This window comes from Rhinolophus sinicus, chromosome 17 (genome assembly GCF_057876585.1).
Source record: "Rhinolophus sinicus isolate RSI-liver-muscle chromosome 17, RSI-T2T, whole genome shotgun sequence".
Taxonomy (NCBI): Eukaryota; Metazoa; Chordata; class Mammalia; order Chiroptera; family Rhinolophidae; genus Rhinolophus; species Rhinolophus sinicus.
The window spans coordinates 166143442-166170702 of record NC_142517.1 but is presented as its reverse complement, the minus strand read 5'-3'; the positions used below and the strand labels follow the sequence as shown (position 1 = coordinate 166170702).

Genomic DNA, 27261 nt, shown 5'->3' with positions numbered 1-27261 from the left:
AAGCTATTTTTAAGCCTCAAGGGCTTTGAGCTGTGCAAATTCTGGAATGCGAGTGGACTATTTAAAGTGCAACTGATGGTACTGACAAGAAAAGAAGGGCACTGTTACCACATATATGAACGAATACACTTTAAGAAGTTTTAGTAAATAACCAGTTCCTGGTGTTAGCTTCTCTATGCCCAAGATTTTATCCATAAGTAAAAACCAAGGTGATTTTTCAGGTAGGCCTAAAATATAATTTATCTAAATTGAGTTATGTATTTTGCCCCCCTCCTAACAATGTCTGTGTTTACATTATCTTGAAAATTCACTATTAGTTACTGAAATAAAATATATAGAAAATGTCGAACATGGACTGAAAATAAAGCACAGGACAATTCATTGTTCTCTGGCATTTTTTTCCAGTATTTTAGAAATAATACCAAATATGCCATCAGGGCTTCAATACAAATCAAACTTTTAAGACTTAAAGGAATGTAATCAACAAGGGATTTAGTTTAAGAACGAGCTACAAAATTGACAGAAAAATTTGAAGACAAATACCTTTGAGCAACTGTTCTAAAACAAACAGGCAAAAAAACAAACAAACAAACAAAAAGTGGTAGTCTAAGTGATTAAAGGGTCATTTAGTAAGAGTCAACTGAGAGATAAAGCAGGGATGTCATACAGACAATAATCACCAATGGTCTCCTTTTTTACCAAGGATAGAAAAGCAGCCATATATTCAAATTGCAGCATGAAAATTAAGTTACATATGAAGAAAGCTTCCTTACAATGAAATCTTCTAAATATGGAACTGGGTGACTGAGTCATCTCTGCTTTCGAATTTGCTTTATTAAAATATACATTTGTCCTATTAAGTGTGGTTTAATTGCTTTCATGTCTAAAGGAAGAGATTTGGTTGGTTTTTCAAGATCCTGTATAAATCTGTAAATTCATGATTTTAAAATAGAACACTGCTTAAGGACAAATGATGTTATTCTTTTGCTACTGAATATCGTTGCTCAAATTAAGAGCTTTTTATTAAAGGATTGGTCTCATTAGTTTTAGTGTAAAAAATATACTGTTTTAAAATGTAGACTCATAAAAATCTTGTTCACACTTCTTTTACATATATACATATATACATATATATATATGTAAATGGTCATTAAACTTTTTTCTTGGGTTAGAAAGGATCACCTTACTATAATTCTATAGGGCCTCTTTGTGTCTCACTTGGCACAGGAATTTTAATCCTTTCCTTCAGCCACCCAAAATACCTCAGCTTACTCTTATATTACTTAAATGTTTCATTTTTAAAAGAACTTAAATATAAACCAAGAAGTAATAAAGTCATTTTATTACATTTCTCAGGTTTTGTTTAAATTAAGTCTATCAGAACAAACTTGCTACTATCAATTTAATTCAGACCTTTCATCTTAACTCTTCAGAATATTTTGCCTACAAAAACTATAGCAACCAAATAAAAACAAGTTATTGGAATAAGAAATCAAAAGAGAAAATTTTAGAAATGAGTTGTGTTTATTTTTCCCCCCTGTGGTCATCAATCCAAGAAAGGATTGCTAAATCCTAATTGGCTGTTAATAATTTTGTATTTAAATTTTAATAATTTGGTCGCAGTCATATCTATTGTATTATAGCAATAGGTTTCCATTATAAGTTAACAGTATTTTTAAAGGATAATATCTAACATTATCCTTATATACCACCACAGAATCTTCAGCATTCATTGCATTGCTTTATTTTTATAAGGGACCTGTTTCCTTCCTTTTTTTTTTTTTTTTAACATAATCAAGGTACATTGTGCATGAACAATTTATTGAGAGCCACTGTGTTCTGAGCCAGGTTCTGGGTAACAGAAATTTCTAGAGCAGCCTCAGAGAAATTTGAATGATAAAATGTGTTCATAGATAAGATACATCTGTGGGTATGTCAGAAACTGAGATACTTATTTTTTTAAGTATCCAAATTTATTAATTTATATTGAAATATCATTACAAAAACATTTTTTGCCATTCAAGCACCATGTCCTTGAATAAGTAGCTGTGTAGCTAATATATAGCTTAATTACCTTCTCCTATCTATTTATTTTCCCTTATTATGTTTTTGACCTTTTTTCATTATTAAGGTAGTTATATTAACAACTATGTCCAGTTTTTAATTGAGGAAAAACCTTTATATGCAACTTTATTCCTGACTCTTTCCTTTATATCAGCATAATAAATAGTTTCACTGGTAAAAACTTTTATATTATTCTTAACTCTAAATGAACACCGAAGCCCTGCAAAAATCAATCTTGATGACAGAACATAGCTTCTTGTGGAATTTTAGAGGATATAACTAGAAGAACCTCCAATTGCCTTGTCATTACTGTCAGAATAGCCCTGTCTTGTAACCTGATTTTCTATTGTACAGGCCACAATTACGAGACCTAATGACAGCCCGTATCAAGGTGGTGTCTTCTTTTTGACAATTCATTTTCCTGCAGAATACCGCTTCAAGTCACCTAAGGTTGCAATTACAACAAGAATTTATCATTCAAATATTAACAGTAATGACAGCATTTGTCTTGATATTCTGATATCACAGTGGTCTCCTGATTTAACTATTTCTAAAGTTATTTTATCCATTTGTTAACTGCTATGTGAAAAATTGTAGCCCTGTCTGATACCAGTCCTGAGGTATAAATACATGAAAGGGAAGAAGAGTCAGTATCTTCATTTGTATTTTTGAACAAAATTAAGAAATTGTACGAATTATCTTGATCACAGTTTTAATTGGTTTGTAAAAAAATTTTAATTGTTAAAAATAGGAAGAGGAGTTCTAGCTTGTTGCATGGCAGACACTTTGCATTTAGAACATTAGGTTACTTTCAGCTTACCATATGCAATCTTTTTTTTCCTTTCTTTCATAATTTGGCTTTTCTAAGTCCTTCCTTTATAAATATAAACTCAGTGGCAGAATGGAGGCAAATAAATCACACACGCACACACACACACACACACACACACACACACACACACATGCACATACACACACACACACACACACCAAAAAAAAAAAAATTTGCCTTGGCATTTCAACATAAAAAACCACCTAGTAATTATGTATGGGTAACAATGAAAGCCTAAATTTTCCAAACTACTGCATTTCCCCGAAAATAAGACCTAGCTGGACAATAAGCTCTAATGCGTCTTTTGGAACAAAAATTAATATAAGACCTGGTCTTACTTTACTATAATATAAGACAGGGTCTATAATATAATATAATATAATATAATATAATATAATATAATATAATATAATATAATATAATTCTGGGTCTTATATTAATTTTTGCTCCAAAAGACACATTAGAGCTGATTGTCTGGCTAGGTCTTATTTTCAGGGAAAGACGGTATTAGTTAAAATTATTTTCAAATACTTATGTACTATACATATGATTACAGAACAACTTGGGAAGCACTTTTTCAAACTGTTTATCTAAATGAATTAAATGCACCTATATGTATTGGATTGTTGTTTCAAATATTCTTAAGCTGCACATTTTTTTTTTTTTTTTTTTTTCAAAAACTTAGGTGGTCACACGTTCTGAAGGAAGAGTTCATACACTTACTCTGAGGGATGTAAAGTTAGAAGATGCTGGAGAAGTCCAATTAACAGCAAAAGATTTCAAAACTCAAGCCAACCTCTTTGTGAAAGGTAATTACAAGGCTTATTTTTAAAAACATGTATAAAACATGTTCATAAATAATGCCAACTCCTAATTACCTTTATATGTTGAGTACCATAGATCATTAAACTCCACCAAATATTCAAAAGTCTATTTTTACTTTTTGACCTAACAAAAAAGTTGACAGACTACTAAAAAAAAGTCAGAATTGACTAGAATAGGTTTTACTTCCTCTTTCTGCCCCGTCTGCTTTTATTGCTTTCAATCAGCAGCTGGAGGAAGAATTATTATCAAACTTGGTATCTGTCACTTTATTAACCAAGAGTTGGCTATTATTTCCTTGATGTTTCATATTTTTAAAAAATGCTTTCCTCTGTATGTGCAAATAATGATGAGTCATCATTATGAGAGGAAAGCATTCACATGGACTCAAATCTTACAAATGAAACTTAAAAACAGAGAAAGCCCTGGAGATACGAGAGGAAAGTTCAGGAGGTGCTGAAAGTCTTCACGAAGGAAAGGAGAGATGCCTTGGCTAATTAGTATGATTCTTTCAGAACCCCCAGTTGAATTCACTAAACCTCTTGAGGACCAGACGGTCGAAGAGGAAGCCACAGCAGTATTGGAGTGTGAAGTATCCAGAGAAAATGCTAAGGTGAAATGGTTCAAAAATGGTACAGAAATTCTCAAAAGCAAGAAGTATGAAATTGTTGCTGATGGCAGGGTCAGAAAGCTTATTATACATGGCTGTACCCCAGAGGATATTAAAACATACACTTGCGATGCTAAGGATTTTAAGACGTCCTGTAACCTGAACGTTGTGCGTAAGTATTCTTCTTGCACAGGACTTTTCATTTGCAACTCTTTGATTAAATGAAACAAAAACACGTTTTGCATGCCTTTCTTGGCCTAACTGCATTTCTTGACAACTTATAGTATTGATATTGACATAACCTGATCCTTTATGTGTGTGTATATGTTTGTGTGTGTATTTTTTTGTTTGTTTGTTTGTTTGTTTTTTAAAGAAAAGTCCTTCAGCTACATCTGGTCTGATAAGAACAGACTAATCACTTTTCACTATGCTTCTTAGGTGCCATGATTTTTTTTGTTTGTTTAAGAAAAGAAAATGGAAGCAATTTCCATTTGAAAGGAAAATGAATCCTCAGGTGTGGGTGACAACTAGAAAATGAGCATGAAATTTAAGTTTGAATAGGAACATACTAGAGGTATGCAGGAGTATGACAAAGCCCATTCAGATAATGCTTTCTCTGAGAACAAGAACGGATAAGAAGATGGGGAGAAGCCTGGATTCTTTGAGTCCTATGAATGAAAAGAGCTCAGATAGTTTTTAGTATTGCTTCTTCCTCTGGTAAAAAAATATAAAGTCTTGTTTTCAAAATGCCACATGCTAGCTCATTTTTTCATTCATTCATTTGTCCAGGCATAACATTTTTCAGTGCTTATTTCTGTGCAATATTTGCTGTTTGGTTTACTTGCTTCTTATCTGTCAACAGCTACAAAATGGTAGCTTTGATTGTGCTTCCATGCATCTTGTACTGTTTTATTCTTTGCACTTTGTGGTTGCTCTGCTTTAGCCTATGAGAAAATAGCTTCTTGGATCTCCTTCTTCCTTGTTATTTACTTTGTCTCCACTCCAAGAAGGCTCAGCTACAATGAGCATATCTTCAAGCCTATTAGCCAGAATTTGTGTCCCAGAATCGCACTCATCATGTAAGGTCACCTTGGGAAGGACTCACAAGGAGCCCTAAAAGAAGAAAGGGCAAGGGGTCAGCTCTCCAATCCTATACATCTACTGACTTAATTCTTGAGATAAATGAAACAAGAGATGTGAAAAAACCAAATTACCCTCCCCTACAAAACACATTGCTTTGTCACGCTAATAGATTTTATGGCTGACGTGTATGTGACATCTTTGCAGCTGATTAAAAAAAAAAAAAAGCCCAATGTGTGTCATTTCAATTGCAAACTCATGTCTCTCTGCCATAGACAAGATGGGTCTTAGTGCTTCAAGCTTCATTATCACTGAATTCTGCTAATTTCTCAAAGATTATGCTGGCTGCATTAAATAAGATAATGTTACTCTGCTACTGGTGTTTCCTTTGATAATATCAACTTTCAACTCTGGAGCAGTATTGATAGTGATTTTTCTTTCAGCTACCATTCAAAAGAACTGATCTGGAGATGATAGATAGATAGATAGATAGATAGATAGATAGATAGATAGATAGATAGAGATTAATTAGTTGGAGATATAATTTTATGAAAACTACAGAGATATGTAAAAAGCAAGGTATCATACCTGAATGGCAGCTCCAAGTGATTTCAAAATCAGTTGTAGCCTATTAAGATGAAAAAGACCTTCAAAAGACTCATTTAATCTTAATATGTACCACAGTAATGTCAGAGTAAATTTCTAGAAACCTCATTTTGAATTCTGATGACCCTCTCTTACAGCTCCTCATGTGGAATTCTTGAGACCACTCACCGATCTTCAAGTTAAAGAAAAAGAGATGGCTCGGTTTGAGTGTGAAATTTCCCGAGAGAATGCAAAGGTGTGTGATTGTATAATTGCTGTCTTATATTGTCAGATAACTTTATGTTTCCTTTTGGTTTAGCCAAAAGGAACAGTTAACCTCACCTATCTCTGATCATCCCTCTACTTTTAGCTAAAAGATTACTACTTTAGTATGGAATACATACTTAGTATTTCGTTTTTATCATTATTCATTTACTGTTACTTGAAAAACACTGGACTCACAATCAGAATTTAGGTATTATTAGTTTGAACCACATGAAATTGCTGTTTTCTTAGGTTGAAAAAATAATAAACAACTGTCAGCAATTTCATATATCTCAACTGAGTACTCTCGTTTGCCATTACTGCCTTTGGCAGGTCAACTTTGAGTGTCGGTTTATACAGCTGCAAAACAAAGAAGTTTGCTTCTGCATGATATCTAAAGCCCTGTATGGCTCTAAACTTATATGTTCCCATTATTTTTAATAACTGATAATAGTATCACAGCAGCTCACTTAACAATAATTGAAGAAGTTTGTTCTTTTTATAAAATTTATTTTACAATTACAGTTGACATATTTTTGGGGGTGAGTTGTATTTGTATTTACACTTTAGTTCTTCCTACTATAAAGCCTTATTGATTGCTTGTAGATAAACTCTGGATCATTGTTCTTAAGGACACACATGTGAAGGAACAAAAAAACTGATTAAGGTATTTATTTATCCTAAATACAGGTTCAGTGGTTTAAAGATGGTGCTGAAATTAAAAAGGGCAAAAAATATGACATCATATCTAAGGGAGCAGTGCGCATTCTTGTCATCAACAAATGTCTGCTGGATGACGAAGCAGAATATTCCTGTGAAGTAAGGACAGCAAGAACTTCGGGCATGCTGACAGTACTGGGTAAGAGTGAAGGCTTTCTTTGCAGAAGTTTATATGTTGGGAAAAACATAACAGTTTCCAGTTTAACTCAATGATTTATTATTATTATTATTATTATTATTATTATTGCAGAAGAAGAAGCTGTCTTTACCAAAAATCTTACCAACATTGAAGTTAGTGAAACAGACACTATCAAACTGGTTTGTGAAGTCTCCAAGCCTGGAGCAGAAGTGATTTGGTACAAAGGGGATGAAGAGATCATTGAAACAGGAAGATACGAAATACTTAGTGATGGACGAAGGAGAATCCTGATCATTCAGAATGCCCAACTGGAGGATGCTGGCAGCTATAGCTGCCGACTCCCAAGTTCTCAAACCGATGGCAAAGTCAAAGTACATGGTATGAAAATTACTATGAGTAATATTTTATTTTAAGAAATTCATATTTGTTGCATTCAAGGTAGAAATCCTTAAGTTTTCAATATCTTGCAACTTTTTCTTTCCAGAACTTGCTGCTGAATTTATCTCCAAGCCTCAAAACCTTGAAGTACTTGAAGGAGAAAAGGCTGAATTTGTCTGCACTATATCAAAGGAAAGCTTTGAAGTCCAGTGGAAGAGGGATGATAATACACTTGAATCTGGCGATAAATATGACATTATTGCTGATGGCAAAAAGAGGACCCTAGTTGTGAAAGATGCCACATTACAAGATATGGGCACTTACGTGGTCATGGTTGGGGCTGCCAGAGCAGCAGCTCACTTGACAGTAATTGGTAAGTTTGTTTTTGCTTCTAAGGTTCACTCACATTCATTATCTACTACTTTGGTCCTTCTTCATACTATAAAGTCTTGTTGGTTGCTTTCAGAAAAACTCAGGATCATAGTGCCTCTTAAGGACACCCATGTGAAGGAACAACAAGAAGTCGTCTTCAACTGCGAAGTCAATACTGAAGGTGCCAAAGCCAAATGGTTCAGAAATGAAGAAGCCATATTTGATAGTTCAAAATACATTATTCTCCAAAAAGACCTGGTCTACACCCTCCGAATTAGAGATGCACGATTAGATGATCAAGCCAACTATACTGTGTCTCTGACCAATCACAGAGGTGAAAATGTTAAGAGTGCAGCCAATCTAATAGTGGAAGGTAAGTCACTTACATGGCATTAGGGATTTTTAAAAGCAATTTTCTATTCTGAAAACAACCAAAATCAACATTATTCTTCTCCTTTACAACAGAGGAAGACCTTAGGATTGTTGAGCCACTTAAAGATGTTGAAACAATGGAGAAGAAATCTGTCACATTCTGGTGCAAGGTGAATCGTCTCAATGTAACACTGAAATGGACCAGAAATGGAGAAGAGGTGGCTTTTGACAACCGTGTTTTATACAGAATTGATAAATATAAGCACTCTCTGATCATTAAAGACTGTGGCTTCCCAGATGAGGGTGAATACATTGTCACTGCTGGACAAGATAAATCTGTTGCTGACCTTCTCATCATAGAAGCCCCTACAGAATTTGTGGAACACTTGGAAGACCAGACAGTCACTGAGTTCGATGATGCTGTCTTTTCCTGCCAGCTCTCCAGAGAAAAAGCAAATGTAAAATGGTACAGAAATGGGAGAGAAATCAAAGAAGGCAAAAAGTAAGCAAAAGCTTCTCAATCTCTATTTCTTTAGCTATATATACACTTTTGACAATTTAGTGGTCATTATGCCAGCTAACCAATGATTCCACCTTTTTTTTTTTTCAGATACCAGTTTGAAAAAGATGGAAGTATACGTAGACTGGTTATAAAAGATTGCAGGCTGGATGATGAATGTGAATATGCTTGTGGAGTAGAAGACAGGAAGTCTCGAGCAAGACTTTTTGTGGAAGGTATGTATTAACTGGAAGGACAATTTTAAGATGAGAACCAGTTTTTAAAAGTTGTCAGTCCAAATACAAACATATTTGTATTTGTTTTACATTTTCTTTGCAGAAATCCCGGTTGAGATCATCAGGCCTCCCCAAGATATTCTCGAAGCCCCTGGTGCTGATGTTGTCTTTTTTGCTGAGCTCAACAAAGATAAGGTGGAAGTCCAATGGTTAAGAAATAACATGATTGTTGTCCAGGGTGACAAACACCAGATGATGAGTGAAGGAAAGATACACAGGCTACAGATTTGTGATATTAAACCCCGTGACCAGGGTGAATATAGATTTATTGCCAAAGACAAAGAAGCCAGAGCTAAGCTTGAACTGGCAGGTAAGTCCCTTTTATTTTCAAATATCCTCACAATATCACAGGTACTGTGTAAATTAATTTCAGGTTTCACAGTTAATTCATGAGATATGTTTGTGAAAGCCCTATTACATAAGCCCTATCCAAATGTTAACTGTTTTAATTTCTCTTACAACAAAGTGTCCTAAGAGGAAATTGATAGCATTCCTCTTTATATGCCAGAACCGAAACAGTTCCTGGCTCATGGAGGCTGTTCATTAATTCCTAGATTAACCTACCACCCTGAGAGATTTCCCAGCAAAACCAGACCTAGAAACAGCCCCTTTCTCTTTTACTTTCCAAACCTCTGTGGTGCCTGTTAGGTCTGTTCTCATCTTGACCCAAACTTCCAAGATATCCTTATAGGTTCTCATTATGAAAAAGCTATTAGTGCACCTCTTGTACATAAGAAAAAGTTTGTCTGATTTATCCTAAATTAAGTGTGAGGTGCCTACTTTAATTTTTAAAAAAAACTACATTTAGTCCTCTGTTATTATCTTGGGCAAAGAATGGAGATTTTTTTTTTTTTTTTAGAATGGAGATTTTATGGGTTTTACATCATCCTTAATTCTCTATTCTCCCGTTTGATCATTTGCAATATGAGAACTCTAAAGTCAGAGTTCTCTGCTGTAAAGTTGCCGTGATATACTTCCAAGGTTACGTAATCAATATTTGCTAACAAATGCGTAGTAAAGAAACAGCGGTGTGGCTGGACTACAAGAAATAACTCTAACACACTCACATGTTGTTTTTCTCCCTAGCTGCTCCTAAAATCAAGACAGCTGATCAAGACCTTGTTGTTGATGCCGGCCAGCCCCTGACAATGGTGGTGCCCTACGATGCCTACCCCAAAGCAGAAGCTGAGTGGTTTAAGGAAAATGAAGCTCTGCCTTCACAAACTGTTGACACTACAGCCGAACAAACTTCTTTCAGAATTTTAGAAGCCAAGAAAGGAGACAAAGGGAGGTATAAAATTGTGCTTCAGAACAAACATGGAAAAGCAGAAGCATTCATCAATTTACAAGTTATTGGTAAGCCCTTGAGTCATTTGGACTTGATTGGCAAAGCACAACTAAAAGTGTGATAGCACACTAAAAAAAGAATTTGTATGTTCATTTCAGATGTGCCTGGGCCAGTACGCAACTTAGAAGTGACAGAAACATTTGATGGTGAAGTGGGCCTCGCCTGGGAAGAACCATTAACTGATGGTGGAAGCAAAATCATAGGTTATGTTGTTGAAAGACGTGACATCAAGAGAAAGACCTGGGTTCTGGCCACTGACCGTGCAGACAGTTGTGAGTTTACTGTCACTGGACTTCAAAAAGGAGGAGTTGAGTATCTATTCCGTGTGAGTGCAAGAAACAGAGTTGGTACTGGTGAACCAGTAGAAACTGACAATCCTGTGGAAGCAAGGAGTAAATATGGTAAGATAGTTAAAAAATAAATTGCACACTATCATATCTTTACTTTTATTCCTGATATAACCCAAAGCCCATGTTTTCTTCTTTGATGAAATCCAGATGTTCCAGGACCTCCTTTGAATGTAACAATCACTGATGTGAATAGATTTGGTGTCTCACTGACATGGGAACCACCAGAGTATGATGGAGGTGCTGAGATCACAAATTATGTCATTGAGTTAAGGGACAAGACTTCTATCAGATGGGACACTGCCATGACAGTAAGAGCTGAAGACCTGTCTGCAACTGTCACTGATGTGGTGGAAGGACAGGAGTATAGTTTCCGGGTCAGAGCCCAAAACAGAATTGGAGTTGGAAAACCAAGTACAGCCACACCCTTCGTCAAAGTTGCTGATCCAATTGGTAAGCCTACCAAAAAAGTAAATAACTCCTTCATGAAATCCAGAAACTAAGCCTATCAATGAAAGTAAATCAAAGTAAAGTAAATAAAAAAAGGTATATCAGAAAAATTTGAAAATAATAAAAATATAGACTGTGCCTACTACTTTTATTCAATGAATTTAGTAAATGTGGGATTTTAATGGGGATGATAGAAATGATTACAGCATTGTCTTAATAAATTGTCACTGAATTAAACGGTATGCTCCAACTCTTTCTTCCACTTCAGAGAGACCGAGTCCTCCTTTGAACCTAAATTCTTCAGATCAGACTCAGTCATCAGTTCAGCTCACATGGGAACCTCCTCTGACAGATGGAGGAAGCCCAATTTTGGGCTATATAATAGAACGATGTGAAGAAGGAAAAGATAACTGGATTCGTTGCAATGTGAAACTGGTCCCTGAACTGACTTACAAGGTAGGATATTTGCATCTAAAAATAATATTCAGTGTATGATCATGGACTTATACATATATGTGTTTTACAAATGTTGATTCATAATTTTAGGTTACTGGATTACAAAAAGGAAATAAATATTTATATCGAGTATCTGCAGAAAATGAAGCTGGTGTTTCAGACCCATCTGAAATTCTTGGTCCTCTCACTGCTGATGACACTTTTGGTAAATGAATATTTTGTTTTTAGATTTGGGAATAGCCCATAGCTACTTTGCGGGTACCAGAGGCTTAAATATAGTACCGGAAACTCATTGATTTTTCTTCTTGGTAGTTGAACCAACAATGGATTTGAGCACATTTAAAGATGGTCTGGAAATTATAGTCCCAAATCCTATTAAGATCCTGGTTCCAAGTACAGGCTATCCAAGGCCAACTGCAACCTGGTCTTTTGGAGATAAAATACTAGAAGAAGAGGAACGTGTGAAAATGAAAACCTTATCTGCCTATGCTGAACTTGTCATTTCTCCAAGTGAACGTTCAGACAAGGGCATTTATACACTGAAACTGGAAAATCCTGTGAAAGCAATTTCTGGGGAAATTAATGTCAATGTAATTGGTAAGGAACTAAACTTTTCTTAGCTAAAGTGATTTGACAGCATTAACTAACCTTGGTTCAACCTATTAACGATATTGACTTCTGATTGCATTTATTCAGCTCGCCCAAGTGCACCTAAAGAACTGAAATTTGGTGACATAACCAAGGACTCAGTACATTTGACTTGGGAACCTCCAGATGATGATGGAGGAAGCCCATTAACTGGATACGTTGTTGAAAAGCGAGAAGTCAGCCGGAAAACATGGACTAAAGTGAGTTTTGAACAGCAACGTACCAACTCCAAAAAAAGAGAGTGATGAAACCCCAGAATTCTGGGATATCATGTAGAATTTATGTTTTTACCTTTACCCTACTGAAAAAGTACCAAAAACTTTTTTAAATGCATTGATGCTAAGCAAATTTTCAGCTCCATTTGTTTAAAAAAAAATTTAGAAATCTCAACGACTTAACTTGATACCTGATAAGTACCTAATATGCCCCATTAAGCTATAAGCAATTCTAAGGACATTAAGTACTTAACTCCCTGGTAGTCAGCCACCCAATTACCTTAATTGGCCCTAATCTGCCATTTTCTTCTTCTTAGTTTATATTAATTTACTATTTTTACCTTGATTTAAAATTGTATTTCTAGTAGCCAAGCTTGTAGAAAGAATCAGCACCTTATTTACCACCTTTTTAACATGTACAAACTATGAAACAGTTTCACCTTATATTAAGGATCAAATATTATGTGTCTTTTCCCTAGTGTGAAATTACTAATCTTTTGCATTTAAAACAACTCCTATTTTTATCCCTGCTCATGGTAAAAATCTTTTGACTTGGGGAAAGGGTTTTTGGGAAACAATTAACTAACTGTATTTCTTTGTCCCAGGTTATGGACTTTGTGACTGACTTAGAATTCACAGTTCCTGATCTTGTTCAAGGAAAAGAATATTTATTTAAAGTCTGCGCTCGTAACAAGTGTGGCCCTGGAGAACCAGCATATGTTGATGAACCTGTAAATATGTCAGCTCCTGCAAGTGAGTAAATATGTCAACTCCTGCAATTGTTGATGATTTCTCGCCTAGCTTCTTGTTACCTGTATTTGCTGTTAGACCTAGAGTTGAAATTATGAAGAAAAGGCACATGTTGACAATGTGAAGATTCCATAGACGGCCTAGCTAAGACTTTCTGTCTCTCTCTTTGAAATGTTGTAGCGGTACCTGACCCACCAGAGAACGTTAAATGGAGAGATCGAACAGCCAAGAGCATCTTCTTAACATGGGAGCCACCTAAATATGATGGTGGTTCACGCATCAAAGGATATATTGTTGAAAAATGTCCACGTGGTTCTGATCGATGGGTCGCCTGTGGAGAACCAGTTGCAGAAACGAAGTATGTAATTATCTGGCACAAGAATAAATGTTTACTCTTACTCACTAAAATGAGCTTTCCTTTAGAAAAATCTAAATGTTAGGTTTTTTTCATTGAGAATTCCCCTGGTATGCCTGTGTGATTTTAAAAAGTGCTGCTGAACTTAACCCCTACTCAAGGTTTTCATTAGTTCCAATATTGAAGCAATCCAGAATTTAAATAGTGTTATACCAGAAGTGTGAGATTGGGAAACATTATGAATGCTGCACAGTGGAACAGACTATATACATTATAGTAAAATGCCCTACTTTGTTTTCTGACAGAATGGAAGTAACAGGTCTTGAAGAAGGCAAATGGTATGCCTACCGCGTTAAGGCCTTGAACAGGCAAGGAGCTAGCAAACCAAGCAAACCCACAGATGATATCCAGGCTGTGGACACACAGGGTATTTATTTTTGGATTTTGTTTCTATTAATCAGGCTCTGACTTTAATTCTGCTTGAACATGCTAACATCGTAAATAATCTTTTACCCATTCAGAGGCTCCAGAAATTTTCCTCGACGTGAAGCTTCTTGCTGGTCTCACTGTAAAAGCAGGAACTAAGATTGAACTTCCTGCCACCGTAACTGGAAAACCTGAACCTAAAATAACTTGGACGAAGGCTGATATGCTTCTGAAGCACGACAAGAGAATCACCATTGAAAATGTTCCTCAAAAATCCACAGTGACTATCGTTGATAGTAAGAGAAGTGATACCGGCACATACATCATTGAGGCTGTGAACGTCTGCGGTCGAGCCACTGCTGTGGTAGAAGTGAACGTTTTAGGTAAGGAAGGCTCTGATTTTAAAAGTACGCAAACTCATTTCAGCTACTTTTTAAAAGGAAACATTTTTGAAAATGTTTTTTTCTGCACTGGTAATGTCATCCACAGATAAACCTGGACCACCAGCTGCTTTTGACATCACAGATGTGACCAATGAGTCATGTCTTCTAACATGGAACCCACCACGAGATGATGGTGGATCTAAAGTCACAAACTATGTTGTGGAGAGAAAAGCGACAGACAGTGAAGTGTGGCACAAGCTCTCATCAACTGTCAAGGACACAAACTTCAAGGCAACCAAATTAACACCCAATAAAGAATACATCTTCAGAGTTGCTGCAGAAAACATGTACGGTGTTGGCGAGCCAGTTCAGGCCTCTCCAATAACAGCCAAATATCAGTTTGGTAAGTTTCTCATTAATCAGTTGGCAAAATAAAATAAAGTAAGAAGGATGCTTATGTCAAACTTGGGTTTAGGTGTCATGCTTATATATAGGACACATAACGCTTACATCATTATCCTGTCTATAGATCCACCTGGACCTCCAACTCGCCTAGAACCTTCTGATATCACTAAAGATGCAGTGACTCTCACATGGTGTGAGCCAGACGATGATGGTGGCAGCCCAATCACTGGATACTGGGTTGAAAGATTAGATCCTGATACTGATAAATGGGTTAAATGCAATAAGATGCCAATAAAGGACACAACATACAGGTATGCCCAAAATATGTCCATCAAGATGTTAAAAACAATAGTGTATAAAAATTTTCATTTTGGGGGCAGCCAGTTAGCTCAGTTGGTTGGAGCGCAGTGCTCTTAGCAAGAAGGTTGCCAGTTCAATCCCCACATTAGCCACTGTGAGCTGCGCCCTCCACAACTAGATTGAAACAACTACTTGACTTGGAGCTGATGGATCCTAGAAAAACACACTTAAATAAAAGTTCAAATTTTTTTTTTCATTCTTTAGTATTCCTTTTGATTGTACATGATTATATATTACTATAAAATTTTAATTATTTTTACTTATATTCCCTATTAACATGTAATTTAAAAAATGGTGTGTTCCATACACATTTCTTAACTCATTATAAAATATAAACTTTATGGAAGTTTCAAAGTGTTTGGTCTTCCAGCATATTATGATAATGATCATTATTATTGTATTATAATTATGTTGGTACATTTAGTCAAATCTAAAGTGTGTGACAGTAAAAAGGCAATTTTAAATTCACATTGAAATATTTTCTGTTACATTTCTGAATAAGTTTTTCACAATTTAAATAAATTAGCCTCTCCTACATCAAATAAATAGAGGTTTCTGCTTCTTGTCATGGTATTCAACTGGCATTTTGTTCCTAATTCAGAGTGAAAGGACTCACTAATAAGAAAAAATACAGATTCCGTGTGTTGGCTGAAAATCTCGCTGGACCTGGAAAACCAAGTAGATCGACTGAACCAATATTAATAAAGGATCCCATAGGTATTATTTATATATTTTATGTGATGATTTTGAAGCTTATATTAACTCCTTTTTGACAAACCTGAATAATGATTTCACCTCATTGGCTTGCAGATCCTCCATGGCCCCCTGGAAAACCAACTGTCAAAGATGTAGGCAAAACATCATTAATATTGAATTGGACAAAGCCAGAACATGATGGAGGAGCAAAGATTGAGTCTTATGTCATTGAAATGCTAAAGACTGGAACAGAAGACTGGGTCCGAGTGGCTGAAGGAGTTCCCACCACAGAGCATCTGCTCCCAGGGCTCATGGAAGGGCAGGAATACTCATTCCGTGTTCGAGCTGTGAACAAGGCTGGGGAAAGTGAACCCAGTGAACCCAGTGATCCTGTGCTTTGCCGGGAGAAGCTATGTAAGTCACTCCTGATGTTTAGGATATATACATTCTTCTAAAGTACATCTCAGAACTATGACATGAGACAATATAAAAAACGTATTACTAGATTATTTCATTCTTGCTATATGATTTCCTAGTGATTACTAGAGAATTTAAGGAAAACTGAATCTTGGACAATAAAAAATTGAATTTGTTTTCTTTTATTCTTCATTAGATCCTCCATCACCACCTCGCTGGCTTGAAGTTATTAATATCACAAAAAATACAGCAGACCTAAAGTGGACAGTTCCTGAGAAAGATGGAGGATCCCCCATCACCAACTACATTGTGGAAAAGAGAGATGTGCGGCGAAAAGGCTGGCAAACAGTGGACACAACTGTCAAGGACACCAAATGCACAGTCACTCCACTGACTGAAGGCGCTTTATATGTGTTCCGAGTTGCTGCAGAAAATGCCATAGGACAAAGTGACTACTGTGAAATCGAGGACTCCGTCCTGGCCAAAGACACCTTTAGTATGCTTTCTAACTTAATATCTATGACATTATTTGTAGTGGATTATCACTGTTCCCTCTGGTTTTTCTAACCATTGAATATTTTGCTTTCAGCCACCCCTGGACCACCCTATGCTCTGACAGTTGTTGATGTGACCAAACGACATGTTGACCTGAAGTGGGAACCACCTAAAAATGATGGTGGAAGACCAATACAGAGGTAGAATTCTAATTAATGCATAAAGAATAATTTACACACAACTGAAAGTTCTTAACTTTGTTTTTTTTATTAATGCTAATGAAATGCTTTGTTATTTCAATAGATATATCATTGAGAAGAAAGAAAAGTTAGGTACCCGTTGGGTGAAAGCTGGGAAGACCTCAGGCCCCGACTGTAACTTCAGAGTAACTGATGTCATTGAAGGCACGGAGGTCCAGTTTCAGGTTCGGGCAGAAAATGAAGCTGGAGTTGGCCACCCAAGTGAACCCACAGAAATCCTGTCAATTGAAGATCCAACAAGTAAGTCATGCTGACTATACAAAGGATATTGTCTAGAGCTTACTGATGAGATTGTGGATGTGAACGTTTCACTTCTTTTTCAGGTCCTCCTTCACCTCCCCTTGACCTGCATGTGACTGATGCTGGTAGAAAGCACATTGACATTGCTTGGAAGCCTCCCGAGAAAAATGGTGGAAGTCCTATTATAGGATACCATGTTGAAATGTGTCCAGTAGGCACTGAGAAATGGATGCGAGTTAATTCTCGCCCAATAAAAGACTTGAAATTCAAGGTTGAGGAAGGTATCGTTCCTGACAAGGAGTATGTGCTGAGAGTGAGAGCTGTCAATGCTGTTGGTGTCAGTGAGCCATCTGAAATCTCTGAAAACGTGGTTGCCAAAGACCCAGACTGTAAGAACACAGTTTCTTTTATAATTAATAAAACAGGCCTTTACACATGCATTTCCTTTGCCATACTCTTTTTTCCTCTTTTGGATTCTATCTTACAGGCAAGCCAACAATTGATCTGGAGACTCATGACATTATTGTTATTGAAGGTGAAAAATTAAGCATTCCTGTTCCGTTCAGAGCTGTCCCAGTTCCAACTGCTAGTTGGCATAAAGATGGCAAAGAAGTTAAAACAAGCGATAGATTAACAATGAAGAGTGATCACATCTCTGCACACCTCGAAGTTCTCAAGAGTGTCCATGCAGATGCTGGAGTTTACACCATTACACTGGAGAATAAGCTCGGCTCAGCAACTGCCTCAATCAATGTCAAAGTCATAGGTAATCATTCTTTGATGAAACACTAGACATTCTGCATGTGCTGGGAAAATTAGTTAACTTTGCAGTGTCAGTATAAATGACTTCATGAGTTGGCCATTAAGAAATTAAATGTCCTTTCAGATTATTTTCTCCGATATGAGAAGCAATAGATGAAATTGGTAGTTAAACTCTGATTAGACTAAATTATTTCTGTAGTAATTATTTGCCTGTGAGGTGCTAATTTAAAGGAAAGGCATAGCATACCCAAAATAAGTTAAAATAACCAGTATTCCTTTATTAATTGTATTTGCATTTTTCCGTAGTGTTCTCAACCACGAGTAGTAATATTTACTGCCCTCTCCTCCCACACATACAAATGGTGTATGGAAATTTGGGGGTCCATTTTTTCTTGGAACAAAGACTCAGGGGGAGCTACTGACATTTAGTAGTTGAGAGCCAAGGATGTTAAATGGCCTGCAGTGTAAGGAATACTCCTGAACATCAAAGATTGTCCCATTCAAAATGTGAATGGTCCCACTTGGAGAAAGAGTATGCTAGTAATATGCTGAATTTTCAAATTACAATAATTATTATCAATTGTATTGCTAATAGGCCTACCTGGACCATGCAAAGCTATTAAAGCAAGTGACGTGACCAAGAGTTCTTGTAAATTAACCTGGGAACCTCCAGAATTTGATGGTGGGAGCCCAATTCTTCATTATGTCCTGGAACGCAGAGAAGCTGGGAGGAGGACATATATACCAGTCATGTCTGGTGAGAATAAATTATCTTGGAATGTAAAAGATCTCATACCAAATGGTGAATACTTCTTCCGTGTTAAAGCTGTCAACAAGATTGGTGGAGGAGAATATATTGAACTGAAAAATCCAGTCATTGCTCAAGATCCAAAGCGTAAGTTTAGGCATGAGTGTAATATAGTAGGAATAAATATGCAATTTATTTTAAGAAGATGGGCTTCTCTATATTAACAGTTTTTTTCTTGCTCTTCAGAGCCCCCTGATCCACCTATAGATGTTGAGGTTCATAATCCTACAGCTGAGGCAATGACCATTACATGGAAGCCACCTTTGTACGATGGAGGTAGCAAGATAATGGGTTACATCATAGAGAAAATTGCTAAGGGTGAAGACAGATGGAAGAGATGCAATGAACACCTGGTACCAGTTCTGACCTACACAGCAAAAGGACTTGAAGAGGGAAAGGAATACCAGTTCCGTGTACGAGCAGAAAATGCGGCTGGTATTGGTGAACCTTCTCGGGCCACTCCTCCAACCAAAGCTGTAGATCCTATTGGTAAGTTTCATTTAAAGAGGTTGGCATTTTCCCATTAGAAAATAAATGAGAATAATGTTTTGTCAGATATTTTCATCAGAATTGAAACCAAATATTGTTTTTAATCAATACAGATGCCCCAAAAGTCATTATGAGAACAAGCCTAGAAGTGAAACGAGGTGATGAAATAGCACTTGATGCAACTATTTCTGGGTCACCTTACCCATCTATTACATGGCTAAAGGATGAAAAAGTTATTACACCAGAGGAAATTAAGAAGCAAGTAGCACCCACAATTAGGAGGAAGAAGGGTGAAGTTCAAGAAGAAGAACCATTTGTCCTGCCTCTGCCAGAGCGTTTGAGCATTGACAATAGTAAAAAAGGAGAATCTCAGTTACGCGTCCGAGATTCTCTCCGACCTGACCATGGCCTGTATATGATCAAAGTTGAAAATGACCATGGTATTGCAAAAGCTCCTTGTACTGTCACTGTGCTGGGTAAGTAGTTAAAACTACTCTTCCCAATATAAGAGTTTTAGTAAAACAAAAACAAAAAGTTTGGGGGGGGGGGAGTTAAAAGAAGTGGAAAATAGCTTCAGTAAGGTGTCCTCAGTCCCATTTTTTTCCTCCTGGCTATTAAAGGAAATCAACTGACCTTGTTATTCATTAGCTAATGTGATAAAAAGATAGACAGAAATAGGAAAAACAGAACATTTACATTTTCTGCTGCAACTATTTCCACACAAGTTTTTAATCACTGCTCTTTTTTGAAATATTAGATACACCAGGACCACCAATCAACTTTGTATTTGAAGATATTAGAAAGAACTCAGTCCTCTGCAAATGGGAACCACCCCTTGATGATGGTGGCAGTGAAATTATAAACTACACTTTAGAAAAGAAAGACAAGACAAAACCTGACTCAGAATGGATTGTTATCACTTCAACACTTAGACATTGCAAATATTCGGTGACAAAATTGATTGAAGGAAAAGAGTACCTCTTCCGTGTAAGAGCTGAAAATAGGTTCGGGCCTGGACCACCATGTGTTTCAAAGCCACTTACAGCTAAAGATCCATTTGGTAAGGTTTCTTTAACATCTAAATTTTGCCTTTTTATCATATGTGTTGGTATATGAATTATCACAGCTTGTAAATTTGAATTTTATGTCATACGAGGGAATTAATTCAAATATGCTATTTCTTTTTATCAGAACCACCTGATGCTCCTGATAAGCCTATTGTGGAAGATGTTACCAAAAACAGTATGCTAGTGAAATGGAATGAACCAAAGGATAATGGAAGCCCCATCTTGGGTTACTGGCTTGAAAAACGTGAGGTTAATAGTACACATTGGTCTCGTGTCAACAAAAACCTTCTGAGTGCTTTGAAGACCAATGTAGAAGGCCTATTAGAAGGACTCACCTATGTCTTCAGAGTATGTGCTGAAAATGCAGCTGGACCTGGAAAGTTCAGTCCTCCTTCAGATCCCAAAACAGCACATGATCCAATCTGTAAGTAATTGTTTAAGAAGAAAATGGGGTACAGCATGGTGATTATAATTAACAGTACTGTGTTATATACTTGCAAGTTGTTAAGAGAGTAAATTAATGTTATCACTACAATGAAATGGTAATTATGTGAGGGGATGGAGGTGTTAACTAACCTTATTGTGGTAATCATTTCACAATATATACATATATCAAATTATCAGGTTGTACACCTTAAACCTAAATATTTACATGTCAATAATATTCAATAAAGCTGGAAAAATCAAACAAAGTACTAGCAATGACTATGGCCATATATTTTGAGGTTACAATGTAAAGTTTTAAACATCTATGTATATATAACGTAATAGCCTCACAAAACAGTACTAACCCATATTACACTTACATTGCACCGTGGGGAAAAAAAGTGGTGTAGATAAGCTACTGTACATTTTGACAGTATCAGTGAGTTTTGATTTGTTTGTCTGCATTCTAGCTCCACCTGGGCCACCTGTCCCAAGAGTCACTGACACAAGCTGTACAACTATTGAATTACAATGGGAACCCCCAGTTTTCAATGGGGGTGGGGAAATTATTGGCTACTTTGTGGATAAGCAGCTGGTTGGCACAAATGAATGGTCACGCTGCACAGAGAAGATGATCAAGGTCCGCCAGTACACTGTCAAAGAAATCCGAGAGGGTGCAGATTACAAACTTCGAGTGAGTGCCGTCAATGCTGCAGGAGAAGGACCACCTGGAGAAACAGAACCTGTTACTGTGGCTGAACCACAAGGTGCTTAGCAGTTATATGATGAAGATTCTGGATATTTTCCCAGTATGGGATTTTTTTTTTTTTAACTTTCTTGAGCTAATATATGATTGTTCTCTTTCAACAGAGCCTCCAAATGTGGAACTGGATGTTTCTGTCAAGGCTGGAATACAAATAATGGCTGGGAAGACTCTTAGAATTCCAGCTGTGGTAACTGGCCGTCCAGTACCCACAAAAGTATGGACTATAGAAGAAGGAGAACTGGATAAAGACCGTGTTGTAATAGAGAATGTTGGAACCAAATCTGAACTAATGATCAAGGCTGCACTAAGAAAAGATCATGGCAGATACGTGATTACAGCTACCAATAGCTGTGGTTCCAAATTTGCGGCAGCCAGGGTAGAAGTTTTTGGTAAGGAATGTTATGTGGCTTTTCATAGGATTTTCCTAAGTGATGCTATCTTATTACATTGATTTTTTTTTTTTTGGTTGTTTTATTTTTCAGATGTCCCTGGGCCAGTTCTTGACTTAAAACCTGTTGTAACAAACAGAAAAATGTGTCTGCTTAACTGGTCTGACCCAGCAGATGATGGAGGAAGTGAAATCACGGGCTTTATTATTGAAAGAAAGGATGCCAAGATGCATACTTGGAGACAACCAATAGAGACTGAGAGATCTAAATGTGACATCACAGGTCTCCTTGAGGGACAAGAATATAAGTTCCGCGTGATTGCCAAGAACAAGTTTGGCTGTGGTCCTCCTGTTGAAATAGGACCAATTCTTGCAGTTGATCCACTAGGTAAAAAAGAAAGTTTTCATTGTGTTTATAAAGTAAATATTATATGCTTCTAGTTGTGGCATTTATTTGTTGAGTCTAATGGCTTCAATCTTCCAGTCTCAAGATCTATAGCTAGACAATAATTAGAAAAGTAAATAAAAAACTACAACAACTTGAAGAATACCATATTTGCTATAATTTTTGGCTCACTGTAGTTTTTGCACAAAACCAAGCAAAAAACCTAAATCTAACTAGAACTAAGCAATAACCTTAAAATACTTTAGAAATATTACATCTTTGCAATAGAATACATTAGAGTAATTAATTTAATAGTCTAGTAGTTAAAGAGAGTTCATTGATTTTGAAAGATTACAGGACAGATATTGCCTTAGGATAAACACCTTAGTCTTCCTTTAGCCCTCAAGTAGGCCCTACACTGGAAGGATATGGAGGCCCCAACCCATAAAGAGCCACCAAAGTATAAAAACCAACCAAAAGAAATCTTCTTGACCAACACGAATAAATATGAAAACCTAAAATTGCACACACTTAGTAATGCACATTGACGTTCCATCCAGGAAAGCAAAATCTTTGAGGATGACCCATTCCCCAAGAGACAGAAGGAGTTATTCCTCCACCACCACCATCACCCCCCCAAAAAAAAAAATTACATCCTACACCACTGTAGGAGCTCTTCTCGGAATCTCCATGATAGCTCAAGTTGTGCCAGAGGAACAGAAATGAGCTGGGCTTCCACTACAAAGCTCTGCTTCTGGTTGCAATAGTAGTCAGTAAGAGTAGATTAGGTCTAGTTTCACCATTCAAAGCTTATTCTTTTGGTTTGTGTCCTACGGGGCACCAAACTACAGCAACATTGCAGAAATTCTCTTTCCACCCCATTTTGAACCCACACTAGAGGGAACATGTTCAGTAGACATATCCATTGTCTGTTAATAAAAGAAGGAACACTTTGCTCTTGGCTGGTCTTCCAAAGCAGTGCTTCACAACCTGCTCTCCTAGTTCATTAGGATTAGAAGCTTCCCCAGTGACAGAGCCAATGTATCTAAAATGTTAAATATGAAAAAAAGCATGCATGCCCTTTGATTTCTTTTCAATTAATAATCTCGACTCTAAAGTTTACTAAGAAAAATTCTGCCTATAATTTTTCTGTTATAATTCTCATAACAGATGTTTTGAGGAGTTTAAAGATGGATGTAAGGTTATGCCAAACAGAAACCCATAATTCACATAATTAATTTGAAGTGATATATTTCTTACATGAATATTTATCTCATGCTTGTCATTTCAAATTGCCTCTGGTTAAATTTAAGGTCCTCCGACATCTCCTGAGAGGCTCACATATACAGAAAGGACGAAGTCCACTATCACCCTTGACTGGAAAGAGCCCCGCAGTGATGGCGGCAGCCCCATCCAAGGCTATATCATTGAAAAACGGCGTCACGACAAACCTGACTTTGAAAGAGTTAACAAGCGACTCTGCCCAACCACATCTTTTCTGGTTGAAAATCTTGATGAGCACCAAATGTATGAGTTTCGTGTCAAAGCTGTCAATGAAATTGGTGAAAGTGAACCATCCCTGCCTCTCAATGTGGTCATACAAGATGATGAAGGTGTGGAATCTGAACATAATAATTTTAATACAATTTACAGTGTAACCTTTATCTCATAGGTTGAGCAAACATCCTTATGACTTTGCTCATTTTTTTTTCTCTTGCCCTTCTCTTTGCAGTGCCTCCAAGTATTAAATTGCGCCTGTCTGTTCGAGGAGACACTATCAAAGTTAAGGCTGGAGAGCCTGTTAACATCCCCGCAGATGTGACAGGCCTTCCAATGCCTAAGATTGAGTGGTCCAAGAATGAAACTGTGATTGAAAAACCTACTGACGCACTGAAGATAACCAAGGAAGAAGTATCCCGAAGTGAGGCAAAGACTGAGCTTAGCATTCCCAAAGCCTTCCGGGAGGACAAAGGCACATACACAATTACTGCCTCCAATCGCCTGGGCTCAGTGTTCCGAAATGTTCATGTTGAAGTATATGGTAAGTGACGTGCTTTCTTATATATCAAAATGAAATCCAGTGTCTGCTTAAGGATTGTCTTCTCAATCTCTATTGGTTTCTTTCCAGATCGTCCATCCCCACCAAGAAATCTTGCTGTGACTGACATTAAAGCTGGATCTTGCTACTTGACATGGGATGCCCCTCTAGACAATGGTGGCAGTGAAATCACCCATTATGTTATTGACAAACGTGATGCAAGTAGGAAGAAAACCGAATGGGAGGAAGTCTCCAACAATGCTGTAGAGAGGAGATATGGGGTAAACACTTTTAAATATTATACACATTAAAAGGACATGGCCCGGAATAAACAACATTCTAGCATAAGCTTGGAATTTAATGATTAAACTCAAAACAACACACAAAAAGCTTTATTGTGGTTTTTAGCACCACACATGTAAGGCCACTTAGTAAATACAATTATTTGATATACAGTCTCTTTTACTTGAAAGATCCACTATTAGGTGCATTAAACTTACCTATTCTCATTTTAAAAGGCTTTTTCCATGTTTAAATCTACATATTTTGAAACTATATATTTGAGTTTATAGACTTATTTCTTTTTCTAGTCTTTCCTACCAACATAACTAATTTTAAAATAACTGGAAATCAACTTAAGTATATTCTTTTTAAGAATTTACTATTCATCTTATTTCTAGGTCTGGAAACTTATCCCCAATGGTCAGTATGAGTTCCGAGTTAGGGCAGTGAATAAATATGGAACCAGTGATGAGTGCAAATCAGATAAAGTGGTCGTGCAAGATCCTTATCGCCTTCCTGGACCTCCGGGAAAACCAAAAGTTTTGGAGCGCACCAAAGGATCAATGCTAGTGAGCTGGACTCCTCCTTCCGACAATGGCGGCTCTCCAATTACTGGCTACTGGCTGGAGAAGAGAGAAGAAGGGGGTGTCTACTGGTCACGTGTTAGCCGAGCACCAATAACCAAAGCGGGAATGAAAGGCTTGGAATTTAATGTTCCCCGTTTGATTGAAGGTGTTAAATACCAATTCAGAGCAATGGCAATAAATGCAGCAGGAATTGGCCCTCCCAGTGAACCATCAGATCCAGCTGTTGCAGGAGACCCCATATGTAAGTATGCTTCCATTTCTGGAATTTATAAAGGCCAAAGCCACTAAATGGATAATTCTGCTCTTAAATTTCTTGTGTTTTTTATCCCAAATTATTTTAATAAAGTTAAAAGTTTCATACTTACATAGACTATCAGAAGTATATATGTGTGTGTATATGTGTATATATGTATATACCATACATATATATACACACAGTACATATACATATCTATATATGTATACATACACACATAGATATGCACACACATATGTAAAATCATATAGTTTTTAAATTCTTGTATTAAACCTAGTATTTTATGAGGAATCACAATAATAATGACCCTGGATTATAAGCTCCTCTCTACTCCGATACCTTAGTAAACCTCTATTTTAATAGATACTGTGGAAATTTATTTCCCTTACTAAATAGTCAAAACCTCCAGTAGGAGTTCAACAAAAAGCAAAATGTTGTTAACTTTTCAGTAATGTTTATTAAACAAAGATACAAAATTCTCAAGCATAGTTTGCAGGGTCAAATAAAAGAAAATTCTTCTGAACTATCTATGAGGAGATCAGTTCAAAAATTAAAACACCATGACCTTAATGATTAATTCCATTTATTATATAATATATCTGACTAGATTCTCTGTAGGGAAAAAAAATTCAGCTATTTGTTAAAAAGAAGACTTAAAATACTCTAAGTTCTATATGGAGCATATGTATAAAACGAAATAGTGGCCATTCATTCATTCAGCAAGCTAGTACTGAACATGCAAACTGTGCTAGGCACTGCACTAGAGAGGGAAGATCTAGGGTTAAAAAGACAAATAGAGTAAAAGAATTTCTGTAATTGTAAAGCACTGTCAGAAATGTAAAGGATTGATATGTGACTATCGTAGACAATGACTATGTAGAGCATTAAGATTAGTTTGCATTCAAAGGTTTACCAGCTAATGATGTAATCATTTTTAATTTTACGGTAAATTAAAATAAGGTTTTAATAGAAAATATTGCAGAATCTCTTCAAAAGGATATTAAAAGTAAAATAGCTTTTCAGCAATCATGTATAAATAGAATGTAAATCTAGGTAGAGATAGTGAGTGGTCTTTCTAATCCTGGTTAGTTGTTTGCTTTCTTTGTTTGGCATTAGGGCTAAATGAAAATAGACTATTTCTTATATTTCCCTTCTCTAGAAGGTAGTTTATTCTTTAGGCATTTCTATTTTAATATGTTAATAGATTAAAAATAAAATATCACGTATAGTAAAACATCCTTACGGTATATATTCATACACACATACACACGCACACACACGTATACCATTCAATCTGCTTCAAAATTTTGTGTTTTTATTTTTCTTATTAGATCCACCTGGGCCACCTTCTTGTCCAGAGGTCAAAGACAAAACAAAGTCAAGCATCTCACTAGCATGGAAACCTCCAGCCAAAGATGGGGGCAGTCCAATCAAAGGATACATTGTAGAAATGCAGGAAGAAGGTACTACTGACTGGAAAAGAGTAAACGAACCGGACAAACTTCTAACTACTTGTGAATGTGTGGTACCGAATTTGAAAGAACTCAGGAAGTACAGATTCAGAGTGAAAGCTGTCAATGAAGCTGGTGAATCTGAACCAAGCGATGCAACTGGAGAGATCCCTGCCACTGAGATTCAAGGTACTAGTCCTTATTCCGTTTACATAGTCGTCTTTTTCTCTTTCCTTTTTAGTTTTCTTTTATGTATTCATCTTTTGATGTTA

The 27261-nt window shown here is 36.5% G+C and overlaps 1 protein-coding gene across 1 annotated transcript in view; it reads left to right on the top strand.

The window, feature by feature from the left end:
- The window catches only part of TTN (titin), a 271515-nt gene that overhangs the window by 169934 nt on the left and 74320 nt on the right, over window positions 1–27261 (top strand). Inside the window, exons 191-233 of the mRNA XM_088794519.1 lie at window positions 3582–3705; window positions 4234–4500; window positions 6152–6249; window positions 6948–7116; window positions 7228–7494; window positions 7601–7867; window positions 7961–8239; window positions 8332–8740; window positions 8849–8973; window positions 9077–9343; window positions 10120–10389; window positions 10480–10782; window positions 10879–11181; window positions 11447–11634; window positions 11725–11839; window positions 11947–12231; window positions 12331–12482; window positions 13103–13250; window positions 13428–13605; window positions 13908–14029; window positions 14124–14411; window positions 14518–14814; window positions 14941–15127; window positions 15778–15893; window positions 15987–16286; window positions 16486–16785; window positions 16879–16984; window positions 17088–17284; window positions 17368–17673; window positions 17772–18050; window positions 18642–18941; window positions 19041–19343; window positions 19457–19819; window positions 20101–20403; window positions 20535–20834; window positions 21307–21603; window positions 21707–21991; window positions 22085–22378; window positions 23689–23988; window positions 24108–24416; window positions 24504–24694; window positions 25094–25523; window positions 26870–27178. Of these exons, the coding sequence (XP_088650645.1) occupies window positions 3582–3705; window positions 4234–4500; window positions 6152–6249; window positions 6948–7116; window positions 7228–7494; window positions 7601–7867; window positions 7961–8239; window positions 8332–8740; window positions 8849–8973; window positions 9077–9343; window positions 10120–10389; window positions 10480–10782; window positions 10879–11181; window positions 11447–11634; window positions 11725–11839; window positions 11947–12231; window positions 12331–12482; window positions 13103–13250; window positions 13428–13605; window positions 13908–14029; window positions 14124–14411; window positions 14518–14814; window positions 14941–15127; window positions 15778–15893; window positions 15987–16286; window positions 16486–16785; window positions 16879–16984; window positions 17088–17284; window positions 17368–17673; window positions 17772–18050; window positions 18642–18941; window positions 19041–19343; window positions 19457–19819; window positions 20101–20403; window positions 20535–20834; window positions 21307–21603; window positions 21707–21991; window positions 22085–22378; window positions 23689–23988; window positions 24108–24416; window positions 24504–24694; window positions 25094–25523; window positions 26870–27178 (10696 nt within the window). The remainder of the gene's footprint in view (window positions 1–3581; window positions 3706–4233; window positions 4501–6151; window positions 6250–6947; window positions 7117–7227; window positions 7495–7600; window positions 7868–7960; window positions 8240–8331; window positions 8741–8848; window positions 8974–9076; window positions 9344–10119; window positions 10390–10479; window positions 10783–10878; window positions 11182–11446; window positions 11635–11724; window positions 11840–11946; window positions 12232–12330; window positions 12483–13102; window positions 13251–13427; window positions 13606–13907; window positions 14030–14123; window positions 14412–14517; window positions 14815–14940; window positions 15128–15777; window positions 15894–15986; window positions 16287–16485; window positions 16786–16878; window positions 16985–17087; window positions 17285–17367; window positions 17674–17771; window positions 18051–18641; window positions 18942–19040; window positions 19344–19456; window positions 19820–20100; window positions 20404–20534; window positions 20835–21306; window positions 21604–21706; window positions 21992–22084; window positions 22379–23688; window positions 23989–24107; window positions 24417–24503; window positions 24695–25093; window positions 25524–26869; window positions 27179–27261) is intronic.